General features: G+C 37.4%; 2 protein-coding genes across 2 annotated transcripts in view; both read left to right on the top strand.

Moving 5' to 3' along the window:
* Positions 1 to 12399, top strand: part of LOC103406797 (putative disease resistance protein RGA3) — a 46696-nt gene extending 34297 nt beyond the window's left edge. The window contains exons 14-28 of the mRNA XM_070806864.1: positions 6514 to 6868; positions 6968 to 7222; positions 7302 to 7388; positions 7502 to 7677; positions 7777 to 8448; positions 8535 to 9132; positions 9246 to 9423; positions 9527 to 9950; positions 10342 to 10468; positions 10555 to 10677; positions 10786 to 11014; positions 11100 to 11231; positions 11318 to 11378; positions 11471 to 11655; positions 11752 to 12399. The gene's annotated coding sequence lies outside the window, so the exon portion shown is untranslated. The remainder of the gene's footprint in view (positions 1 to 6513; positions 6869 to 6967; positions 7223 to 7301; positions 7389 to 7501; positions 7678 to 7776; positions 8449 to 8534; positions 9133 to 9245; positions 9424 to 9526; positions 9951 to 10341; positions 10469 to 10554; positions 10678 to 10785; positions 11015 to 11099; positions 11232 to 11317; positions 11379 to 11470; positions 11656 to 11751) is intronic.
* On the top strand, positions 852 to 9599 carry LOC114819452 (putative disease resistance protein RGA3). Its single transcript, XM_070811094.1, has 6 exons — positions 852 to 1989; positions 4739 to 4819; positions 4865 to 5228; positions 5343 to 6868; positions 9246 to 9423; positions 9527 to 9599. The coding sequence occupies exons 1-6, from the start codon at positions 852 to 854 to the stop codon at positions 9597 to 9599; spliced, it is 3360 nt and encodes a 1119-aa protein (XP_070667195.1).
* Positions 12400 to 12838: the final 439 nt, after the last annotated feature.

Here is a 12838-nt window from a genome sequence, read left to right as displayed (position 1 = left end):
ATCCAAAAAGTTTTGATTTAACTTTTATCTCTGTATATATATCGTTGTATAAAAATCAATCTAAGAAGTTTGGTATGACTTTTATAATGAAAAAAAAATGCAATTTTAGGTTGAACTAAATCAAACTATAATTAGTTTGGTTTGATTTCGTTGGATTTGACGTATGTATAAACTGCTAAAACCAAGACCAATTTAATCGCTCTTTATCAGATATGTGTAGGGTTGGAGACGAATTCCTAGCGTTTGATCGTAATAGCTACCGCATTTTGTCGTTAGGTTTAGGTTTACCATAGTCAATTCGATGTGTAAGAGACAAGTTTCTAGCTCGATTGTGTAAAAGAAAACACATTTTATGTGAAAGTCTTATTCACACAATCATTTTTATTTCTGACACATTTTTGTTAATTTTGTATAATTATTCTTTTTCAATTCATTCAGTAAAATTAAGAATGAAAAGTAAAGTTAAATGTGTAAATACCACTGCCTACGCGAAATCATGTAGAAGATGAAGTGACAGGACCGGGTAGGGTTGAATAGTCACCAGTACTAAGTCCTGACAAAAATCCATGGAAGACCAATAAATATTGACTAATCAAAGTCCGCCTCCACTATTTACTAAAGTTGTTTAGAAAGAATCTTTGCTGATAAGATGGGTTAATATTGCTCTTGAACATTATGTTGACGCTCACAGGTAAGTGGCGTCAATTATAAGGGGTCCTTTCTTCTTATACCACATTTTCTTGAATTATTGTTAAGCCTTTCATTCATCTTATTCGCTCTTCTTGTGTCCTTCCTTGGCTTTCTCTCAGTTCTCTGCTTTCTACTCTCTAATCTCCCTTTCTCGCGCGAGTATGGATGTGCTACAAGGTCTCATCACTTATCCGGTGGAGGGAATACTGAAGTCGGTCGGTTCGCTTGCTGCTCAAGAAATCTGTCTTTTCCGAGGATTTAAAAAAGAAGCAACTGAGCTTGCTGTATCGTTAGAGGAAATTGAACAGTACTTAGGCGATGTTGCCCACCAACCACAGGATCGGAGCATGGCAGTCAGAAACTGGGTCAAGAAACTGAAAGACGTAGCTCACGATGCCGATGACGTCTTGGAGGACATCAACTACGACGTTCTCCGGCGTAAAGTAGAAATTCAAAACCACATGAAGAAGAAGGTACTTGACTTCTTTTCGCTTTCCAATCCCATTTTATTTCGTCAAAAGATGGCACAAAAGATTAAGAACATCAATGCGTCACTGGCGGGTCTCAAGAGTGAGGCACCTTCCATTGGCTTAGTTGTAAGGCCAGTAGATCATAGCCCTCCTCCAATTATGAGGAACAGAGAAACTGACTCGAGCTTCGGTCAGTATGACAAGATCATTGGAAGGGAGAAAATTGTGTCGGATATCATTAAAATCTTGATGTCCAAGAATCAGGAAAATAACCTTTCGGTTATGGCCGTTGTGGGAATGGGAGGACTCGGAAAGACGACTTTGGCAAAATCAATATTCAATCATGATGCTATTCGTACGCCTTTTGTTGAAAAAATGTGGTTGTGTGTATCCGACACTTTTGAGGTTAATTCGATTCTAAATCGGATGTTAGAATCCCTTAACTCAAACAGGACAGGACTTACAACTCGGGAAGCATTGCTGAATGACCTCAAAGAAAGGTTGACAGACAAGAGATATATTCTGATACTTGATGATGTTTGGAATGAAGAGAAGAATTTTTGGAGGGAGTTTATGGACTGTTTGTCGAAACTCAATTCAGGTCCCGGAAGCATTGCCATTGTTACTACCCGTAGTGCTAAGGTTGCATCAATCACTGAGACAATGCCGAGGTGTGATTTGAAGGGCCTATCGGTGGAGGATTGTTGGTCTGTATTAAAGGGTGAAGCATTACCAGATGGTAATGCTTCTTCTCTAGATTCAGATCAAGAGTGCATTGGAAGGGCCATAGCTAAAAAGTGTGCTGGTGTACCATTGGCGGCGAAGATATGTATTCATATATTATTATATTAAGGTTTTTAGATAGAGGCCCAAAATCATAGGCTACATTTTAAGTGAGTCCAATTATGTTTTTTTGTTCGAACTACTACTATTTATGCCTCTTTCTCCCTAAAAAATAGCAGATAATTGAACTCCTAAATAATGCATCAATTACATAATTTTAAGTTTTAATTATTTATTCAGAGTCAAACATACAATTATCTAGATTTCTAACTCAAACTCAAATAAATATAATGTGTCATCACCATTCATATGAGTCAAAAACTTAAAAACCCTTCAGTTACAGGTAAAAAAGAATATTATTATATGTTAGTAATATAAGTATGATTAAATATTCAACAGAATCGCCATTATAAAAAGCCTTAACTTGGTATATCTAATTTTGTCCAACAATTTTAAAGGAAAATTGCATGAAAAACATAATAGTGAGCTTTAAAGGGTCAATTTTGTTTATATAACATATATATGGATTAGGATTGGGAGACACATTTTTTGAACAATCCATAGGCCCACTTCACATCGAACTTCATCCGAACAGTCTATTTCGAAAGTCTCGATTCATAGATCATTCTTGCAACAATTCAATTCAATCCGAAATCATTAGCCTATTTAATTATCAAGGTAAAATTTCATTGTTTCTTATATAACAAGTATTCATTAATTTCTTTGAACCCAATTAGATGTCTTAAATATTTCCGATTTGGCTAATATTTTGCAAGAATGATCTATGAGATGCAATTTGAAAAATAGACGGTTCGAATCGTTAAAATTCGATGTGGTATGGCCCCACAACAGATCCCTATTTATATAAAAAAAAATGTGGATCCCTTCCCTTAAAGCCTTCATATACATATATATACATATATACATATATATACATACAGAGAGCTTAAGGGGAGGGATCCCCATTTTTTGAAAAAAATGGGGATTAGGTGTGGGGCCCACTTCACATCAAATTTCAACGATCCGAACCGTCTATTTTGTTAGTCTCGATTCATAGATCATACTTGCAAAAATTCAATTCAATCCGAAACCATTTGCCTATTTAATTATCAATATCAAATTTCATATTTTCTTATATAACAAAGTATTCGTTCATTTCCTTGAACCCAATTAGATGTCTTAAACATTTCCAATTTAGCTAATATTTTGCAAGGATGATCTATGAATCGAAACTAACAAAATAGACGGTTCGAATCGTTGAAATTTGATGTGAAGTGGGCCCCACACCTAATCCCCATTTTTTTCAAAAAATGAGGATCCCTCCCCTTAAGCTCTCTCTATATACATATATATACATATATACATATATCTACATATATACATATATATATATATACATATATATATATATATATGTATATAGGAATTGCTTAAGGGGAGGGATCCCCATTTTTTCAAAAAAATGGGGACACGCTCCTCACCATTAGATTGACTTTAATGAAATTGTGTGGTTGAGATTAAAACACAGGCCACACAATCTCAATCACACAATTTCATTAAAGTCAATCTAACGGTGGGGAGCGTGTCCCCATTTTTTTCAAAAAAATGGGGATCCCTCCCCTTAAGCTCTGTGTGTGTGTATATATATATTGTGTGTTTAACGTATTTCAACGATCTAACCGTCTTATATTTTATGTCTTCCCTAAAATATCATCTCTATCAAAAAATCATCCAAATCTGAAGTCATATGACCATTGGATCAAATTCAGTGTTTCTTTAGTAAAAGGCGAAAGAATAGTTCACTTTGTGCTCATCGTGCAACTGCATAAATTTAGTGTATCTTTGTAGAATCGTATCGGCTTTTTTCTTCACTACCAATAAATGTCAAAATGAGTTTGGATTTGTCTAAATTTTTACAAGAAAGATCTATGAATGATGAATTGAAATATAAACGATTGAGATCCTTGAAAAAAAAATTACAGAATGAAAGCCACGAAAACTTGTGTTAAAATATGTTTCAAAAATGAGTGTCTCCGAATCTTAACCTTATATATACATGTAAACGCTCTAGAAAATGTGGATCAAAGCTCTCCTTCAAAATACTACATTCCTAGTGCATTGTTACGAACCATTCAGTTACTCAGTTATCATAAGTATCTAATTGACACTTATAGCCCCTTAGTACTACAGTATCATAATATTCTTCTTCATTTAGAAGTGAAAGGTTTTAGGTTCAAATCTTGTGGATGCCGAATTCGATACCAAATTAGGTTGTCCATTGTGTGGTTTAGCCGAACTCTCCAATCTTTTGGTGTAAAAATATATTGATGTACTCAAAAAAAAATTTAAAACTTATATTTAAATGATCTAATAAAGTATCTTTCAATTAATTCTGAGACCAATTCTTACTTGGCTAGCAAGTCCCTTAAGTATTTCTCTTCTAGCAAGAGCAGTCTTTCACTTTTCATCGATACAAAACAAAGTTGAGTTCAATGCGTCTTTTATATTGCCAATAACTATAGTCAAAATTCAATAAAACTATAATTTGGCACTGTTATTATTTTGCTGATCAGCTTTTTATATTCTAAAACATATAGAAACTAATTATCTTATGTATCAACAGGTTTTAGGAAGCTTGATGCGTTCACAGGAATGGTCGTCAATTCTAGAAAGTAAAATATGGGAATTACCAAATGGAGAGGACCAAATCATGTCGATCTTGAAGTTGAGTTTTGATAATTTAAGAGAGCCATCATTGAAGCAATGTTTTGCATATTGCTCAATGTTTGAAAAAGATTGTGAAATTGAAAAAGATGACTTGGTCCAGCTCTGGATGGCTCAAGGATATCTCCATTCTTCTCCCATGGAGGATAAAGGTAATGAACATTTTAATATTCTATTGCAAAACTCTTTATTTCAAGATGCTAGAAACTATGAGTATGCACATAGAAGAGAAAGAGAAGATGAGTATGGGAATACCAAATGCAAGATGCATGATCTTGTGCATGATCTTGCTGAGGAAGTATTCAAATTTGAAAGCTTAACGCGAGACTTGGATTGGATGGACGATAGAGCACTTGAGATTCAGCATGTTGCCCGGATTTCTTCCACCACACTTGAAAGATTTCTACAAGGGAGTGTTACGAGATTGCGGTCGTTGTTTCCTCCACGACGCTTTGAGTTCAGTAACATGTTTGAAAGGTTTAGAGATTTACGGACGTTAAATTTATACAAGGCTGAAATAGAGGAGTTGCCCATCTCAATTGGAGAGTTGAAACGCTTGAGGTATCTCAATATTTCAAGGACATAAATAAAAGAACTCCCCAAATCTATTGGCAAGCTCTATAATCTTCAGACGTTAAGAATGTCAAAAACATACAATCTTAAAACGTTTCCTAGGGAAATGGAAAATTTGATCAACTTGAGGCATGTTTATTTCAATAAGGATAAGGAATTTCCATTTCGGATAACACAATTGACTCACCTGCAAGCACTACGTTCCTTTACTTTGGATAGAGCAAGGCGTCATACAATTGATGAGCTGGGCGGGCTAAATGAAGTGAAAGGGGAACTAGTTATTGGATCATTGGAATATGTGAGAGACAAGAAAGAAGCAATGAAATCAAATTTAGTGGGAAAAACACACATACGAAAATTGGAATTAAAATGGAAGAGGAGCCATTATACGGAAAGAAATGGCAATTTTCTTGACCAGGATATTCTTGAAGGCCTTCAGTCGCCCCCCAATTTAGAAAGCTTGAGGATTGTGAAATTTATGGGTGCTAAATTTGCATCATGTATGATGAGTGATTCGTTAACAGAGATTCAACTATCCAATTGCAAAAAATGTGAGGAGGTCCCACCGCTCGGACACTTGCGGAAACTTCAAAGTATTGATATTGTGGATTGCCCCAATCTAAAATCCATTCCAATTTCATCATCCCAATCTCTTGAACGGTTGTACATAGCTCTTTGCCCAAAGTTAAGATGCACTTCAATTCACAGTCTGTCTTCACTCCGTCATTTGCAAATCGAGAACTCGGTAGATTTCTCACCGGAGGCGGACGGGGAGGACGACTTGTCTTTAAACGGTTGCACATCCCTCTGTTATTTGTTTATTAAAGAATGCAATGGATTCAAAAGTATACTGAATGGGCTCCAATCTTGTACTAGTCTTCGCACACTAATTATCTGGAATTGTCGTAATTTGAGGACTTTGTCGGGTCATGGGCTACAAACCCCCGTCTCTCTCGAAGGTCTAAGTATCTTTAATTGCCCTCGTCTAGAGGCTATTCCCAGTTTAGACAACCTTACATTCCTCACTGAGTTGAAGATTAGGAAATGCGGTCGATTAACAAGTATACCGAGTGGGCTTGCATCCTGCACGTCTCTTACCAGTTTGTCTGTCGATGATTGCCGCAATTTGATATCTCTGGCGGATCACAATTTGTCCAGCTTGCAATCTCTTTCCTCTCTATCTGTGTCTAATTGTGGGAAATTACAATATTTGCCCAAGGGGCTGCACTCTCTATCTCGTTTGAAAAGGTTGTGGATCGGTAAGTTCTGCAAGGAGCTCGATTCTTTCCCGGATCTTCAGGTCCCATCGGAAAAATTAATATTATACGGGTGGCCTAAGCTCAAGTCTCTGCCTCAGCCAATTCAACACTCTACTTCTCTAACATCTTTGTCTATTAAATATTTCCATGGTGTGGAGGCTCTTCCAGAGTGGTTGGGCAACCTTACATCTCTTACAGAGTTGGAAATTTGGAAATGTAAGAATCTGATGCATCTGCCTACGGTCGAAGCTATGCAACGCCTAACCAAATTACGTAAGCTACAGATCCGATGGTGTCCCCGTCTCAAAGAAAGATGCGCCAAGGACGGCCCTGAATGGCCAAAGATTTATCACATTCCAGTTATCAGAGGTAATTTTAATTTTTGGAGCCCTTATTTTTATTTCCAATCAATTATCCATGTATATTTTATTTTGTCCAATATTGTTCACTCACTCTCGTTTTCTGCAGTAAACGGGATATTAGTTGAGTGAAGAATCGGAATCCTTCGTGTGTGGACGGAACCCTTGATGAGTCAAAAGGCTCTTGTCAGAGTGATGACGGAACCCTTCGTGTGTGGACGATCTATCTATTCACAGCTGTGGGAATCTGAAGCATCTACAGCAGTGGGGAAGCCGGTACAATTTTTTCTGTTGCGTTCTAAATTAAAAGAAAATGCAACCTACCTCACTGGCCCAACATTTCTCACATTTCCGACAATCAAATGTAGGTTTCTTTCCCGAAACAGTAATTCACGATTTGTTCTGTTCCCTTGTCTTAGTTCCATTTGATTGTTATCGTGCAGATACACTTTTTTACGGGGTTGTGTTTCATCTCACTATGTGCAGGTTCACCCAACTAACACAGTTTTATTAGACCAATTTTATGGAAAGTAATCTGTTTAGTTAACATGGAGCTTCTTTCTTCCATCTTTCATCCTCCAATAAAATCATGTCAAGTTATGTAAAATACGTTAATCACAGATAAATTGGATTTGTATTTCAGCTTACTTAAGAAGGGAATCCAGTAAGAGAATTGCATTAAGAGAGGAGGCGATCCCAGCGCAACGAAAACTTGGATGCGAAAATAGCAAATTTCAGTATGTCCATGGTTTTTTCCAGTGATAATGGGACTCGTGTGGTGACATCAGTCATGGGCACAGCAGGTTATCTTGATCCAGAGTATGTTCAAATTTCCTTGTTCCTTTAGATTTTTTATCATGTTATGAATACAAATGTAAGAACAGTTAGTGGTTTATGATTACTTTTTTTGGTCTGCAGCATGGGTTTTGTGCCGTGTCAAGTCAACTAACACAACGTTTGGAAATGGAGGTGCCTAGGCATCCAAAAAGAACTCCAGGCTCAAATGAATAAACTCGTGTTACGATTTCACCATACCATAGTTCACCTAGAGTGATTTCCAGACGTTCAGATTCCACAAATGCAGGTTCCATGACTGCACCATGCTAGGGAGCTACAAACTCTCATTCATCCCATGTTCAAAACTTGGTGGGTTAAAAATGGGTTTGGGATCTTTTATGCAGTGAATCAGTGTAGGCTACATACTAGTATGTATCTATATTGTCCTCAACTCAATCACTTTTGTCCAATACTTCGGGTTGTATCACAGCACATAACCCTAACAGTAACATTGTTTGAAATGCTTTGACTAGAAAATATGTTAGACTTGACCAAATTGCTCTAGTATGAACATTGCATTATCCATTGATTGACGTACACTAAGCATCCCCATGTGATAAGGATCATTGTGCAGCATGAGGTTACAAATCCACACTCATATACGTTTTTTCTGTTTTTTTGGTTGGGACATTGTCACGCGTTTTAAATACCTGGTAGTTCATAGGCTGCAATGAGACAGAGAGATGAAGATCTCAACTGGTTTCCTCGTCCTACTGCTCTGTGCAAGTTTTGTTCATGGAGAGTGCCCGATAGGTTAGCATTTCCTTTAACAAAAGCGAATGGCATTGCGTCCTTCAGATTTATATTTTCTATCTGCTGATAAGTTATTTTTAGATCAGATTCAAGCAAGCTTAAGAAGAATATTGTTGTTCCAATACTTGGATCATTACTATCAACAATGGCACTTGATGATTCAGAAGGGTCTTACCAGAGTGATGACGGAACCTTTCATGTGTCGATGATCTATCTACTCACCGTTGTGGGAACCTGGAGTATCTATTGACAGTAGGGAAGCCAGTTCAAATTTTACTGTTGTGTTCTAAATTAAAAGAAGCACCCTGCTTGACTGGCCCAAGATTTCTCGCATTTCCAACTGTCAAGTGTAGATTTCTTTCCCGAAACAGTAATTCGTGATTGGTTCTGTTCTCTTGTCTTAGTTGCATTTAGTTTGCAAAATCATACATTTTCTAGCCTCGTGGAAGAACATTAATTTCTTTGCTTTCACAATCTTTTTGGAACAGCACTTAAGACTTTTGTGGAAATTAAGCTTTTTAGTCCTTAAATATGAGTAAATAGAAGTACATTTGCAACTGTTTACGAATCCGTGGTCATTCTGTATATGTTTTAACATCCAATGTGCATTCAAATATGTTCTAAGACATGTTCCACATGGTGTTATGGTGCAGATACACTTTTCTGAGACCAATTTTGTGTAAGGTAATCTGTATCGTCAATATGCACCTTCTTTCTTCAATCTTTCATCCTTGAATAAAATCATGTCGAGTTATCTAGAATATGTTAATCACAGATAAATTGGATTTGTATTTCAGCTACACTTAAGAAGGGAATCAAATATGAGAATTGCATTAAGAGAGGAGAGCAAGCACAGTACAACAAAAACTTGGACGCGAAAATAGCAGGTTTTGGTCTGTCTGTGGTTTTTTCGAGTGATAATGGGACTAGTGTGGTGACATCAGTCATGGGCAGAGCGGGTTATCTTGATCCCGAGTATGTTCAAATTTCCATGTTCTATTAGATTTTTTATCATGTTATAAATACAAATGTATGAACAGTGAGTGGTTTATTTATGATTACTTTTTATTGTCTGTAGGTACTATAATTATCAAGGGTTGAATTTTAGAGTTTTACTGGCTAACCTGCAAGGCTGCAATCATAGAAAGTGATGATCTTGTCCACATCGTGGAGTGGGTGAATCCTGAGTTCCAGAATGGTGATTTAACAACTAATTTGCATCGAACGATTCATATAAATTTCGATGTGAATTCGGTCAGGAAACCATTAAAGACAGCAATGGCTTGCACAACTTCCACCTCCCAACATAGAGCCACCATGGTTGGTTTTGTGCTGTGCCAACTAACAAAATGTATGGAATGGAGGTGTCTAAGCATCGAGAAAGAACTCCAGGCTCAAATGAAGAAACTCGTGTTATGATCTCACCACCCCAGAGTTCACCTAGAGTGATTTCCAGATGTTCAAATTCCACAAATGCAGGTTCCATGACAGCACCATGCTAGGTAGCCTCAAACTCTCTCATTCATCCCATGTTCAAAACTTGGTCGGTTAAAAATGGGTGTGGGATCTGTTGTGCAGTGAATCAGTGTAGGCTAAATACAAGTATGCATCTATTTTGTCCTCGACTTAATCACTTTTGTCTAATACTTCGGGTTGTCTCCCTGACTTGTATCACACCACATAACCCTAATAGGAACAATGTTTTAAATGCTTTGACTAGAAAATGCGTTGGCTTGACCAAATTGCTCTCTTAGTATGAACATTGCATGATCCATTGATTGGGGTAGACTAAGCATCCCCATGTAATAAGGATCTTGTATGTACTCTGCAAGTTGTGCAGCATGAGGTTTCAAATCCACACCGTCATATACGTTTTTCTGTTTTTTTGGTCAGGACATTGTCACACATTTTAAATACCAGGTAGTTCACAGGCTGCAATGAGACAGAGAGGTGAAGATCTCAACTGGTTTCCTCGTCGTACTGCTATGTGCAAGTTTCATTCATGGAGAGTGCTGAGTAGGTTAGCATTTTCTTTAACGAAAGCGAACGGTATTGCGTCCTTCAGATTTATATTTTCTATCTGCTGATAAGTTCTTTTTAGCTCAGATTCAAGCAAGTGCAAGAAGAACATTGTTGTTCCAATACTTGGATCATTACTTTCAACAATGGCCCTCCTTCAAGTTGTAGTGCTCTTACTGGTCTGGAAGCTGAGAAGAATAAGAAAACCAGGTACCATTTTATAACCTTGATACTTATTTAGTTAGAAACGGCACTGCTACTAAGGCGTAGTGGTATTCCTATCCAGTTAGTCTGAACTCATAACTTTTTGTCCTTAAGCTGCAGATGGAGAAAAACATAACAAAACACCTGTAGCACACCGGTAGCATCAATGAAGTCCCAGTTTACTTGTGATGAGGTTTTAAAAATCACCGAAAACTTTCAAACTGAAATTGGGAAATGAGGATTTGGGATTGTATACCATGGCTACTTGGAAGATGGCACTCAAGTTGCGGTTAAAATACTTTCTCCATCGTCAACTCAAGGAGCTAGGGGATTCCAAACAGAGGTTTGACAGTTAGGATTTTAATTCCTTGGAATTGCAAGTGCCTTGTCTCGTTGGTTAGAGATTGATGAGTTCCTTGTCGCTGCAGGTTGAGCTCCTGATGAGAATACATCATAGAAACTTGGCCTCATTTATTGGATACTGTGTTGATACCGATTACTTGGTACTTATATTACATACGAGTACATTCCTAAAGGAAACCTAAAAGAATATCTCTCAGGTATGTAGATCTATATTTTATAAGCATTGTCCTCCATCAGAGGGTTTCAAAATATTGAAGTGTCACGTCAATGGCTGCAAATGCAGATAGAAGCTCACATGTGACTTGGGAAATGAGACTTCGGATAACACTAGATATTGCCTATAGGTTGGTGCGTTGTGTTATTTCGTACGCTAATATAATTGTGCAAGTTCATATGCCTAATTCAACATATGTATATTGTGAAATTTGGCTCACAGGACTATTTACTTGCATAAAGGTGCAATCCACGTACTGTGCATAGAGATGTAAATACTGCCAACATTCTCTTAAGTGAAAACTTGGAGCAAAAATAGCAGATTTCGGTCTGTCCATGGCATTTCCCAGTGACAGTGAGACTCGTGGTGACATCGGCCATGAGTACAGCGGGGTATCTTGATCTTGAGTATGTTCAGATTTCGTGTTCTTAGAATTTTGATTTAAAAAAACAAACAAATCTATGAGCAGTGAATGATCTATGATTACTTTATTTGATCTGCAGGTACTATAATTATCAAAGGTTGACTGAAAAAAATTGATGTTTAGAGTTTTACTGGCCAACTTGCAATCATAGAAAATGATGATCTTCTCTACATAGTGGAGTTGGTGAATCCTGATTCCTGAGTTCCAGAACGGGGTTTTGAGATCGAAAGATTTGAGGAGAGTTTGACGTGAATTCGTTCTGGAAACCATTAGAGACAGCAATTGCATGCACAACTTCCACCTCTCAGCAGAGAGTTTTGTGCTGTGCGTTAACAGAGTGTTTGGAAATGGAGGTGTACATCTAGGCATCGAGAAAGAGCTCCATGCTCAAATGAAGAAACTCGTGTTACGAGTTCACCCGGAGTAATTTCCAGATGTTCATATTCCACAAATGCAGGTTCCATGTAAGCATCCTATTTCTGCTGTTGCAGCCAAAAGAAGGAGGCAGTTGTCATTTTGGTCATCAACTTTCAAGATAATAGTGACCAAAGACTTAATACCAATCATCTTTCTCACTACTCTTGAATTATCGTTCACATTCACCATCCGTCAATAATGTTTGAACTTTGACTATCTATACTTTGTGGTATTTATCTATCGTGAACTCATCCAAAGGCTATGATTCTCAAATAAATTCTCAAATAAAGCATCATGTTTTGTTAATACATATTATTCCTGATAGGGGTTTTTCTTCAATTGATGTGATGGGACAATATCGACACTATTAACAACATAGAGAGGGAGACGCATAGCCAATTAGCCATTGTTAATTTGTCAAATTGAGGATAAAATTCTAGTTTAGAGCAACCGGACCACCTAATTCATATGGCTTGGACACTAAAAAGCACTATATCTCCATGATTGTGAGGCCCACGATACAAGATATTATGTTCCCACCCCTCGTCTATTAAACTTAGCTGGGGTTTCGGACACAAGAACCTAGAAATTCTTTCGTTTGAAACCTCTGGAGGTGTTGGGCCATGAAGGTAGTTGGAGAGGGGAATGGAGTCATTACATTGAGTAGGTAAGCTTTAATGTGTCTAGGGCCGCATGGACATGTGATTCGGATGCCGGAGTCCAAAAGCTAGCTAGAGGAGGATGAGGAA

The sequence above is a fragment of the Malus domestica genome, chromosome 02, assembly GCF_042453785.1.
Source record: "Malus domestica chromosome 02, GDT2T_hap1".
Lineage (NCBI taxonomy): Eukaryota > Viridiplantae > Streptophyta > Magnoliopsida > Rosales > Rosaceae > Malus > Malus domestica.
Note: the sequence above shows the minus strand (reverse complement) of the source record. Positions and strands in the feature narration are given on the sequence as shown.

Excerpts from the sequence above, each read along its gene's own strand:
- LOC114819452 (XM_070811094.1), top strand. The coding sequence starts at position 852 with ATGGATGTGCTACAAGGTCTCATCACTTATCCGGTGGAGGGAATACTG. Across the intron at positions 4,820-4,864 it reads TTCTCCCATGGAGGATAAAG|ATGCTAGAAACTATGAGTAT; the intron begins GTAATGAACATT and ends CTTTATTTCAAG. Across the intron at positions 5,229-5,342 it reads GGAGAGTTGAAACGCTTGAG|GGAAATGGAAAATTTGATCA; the intron begins GTATCTCAATAT and ends AACGTTTCCTAG.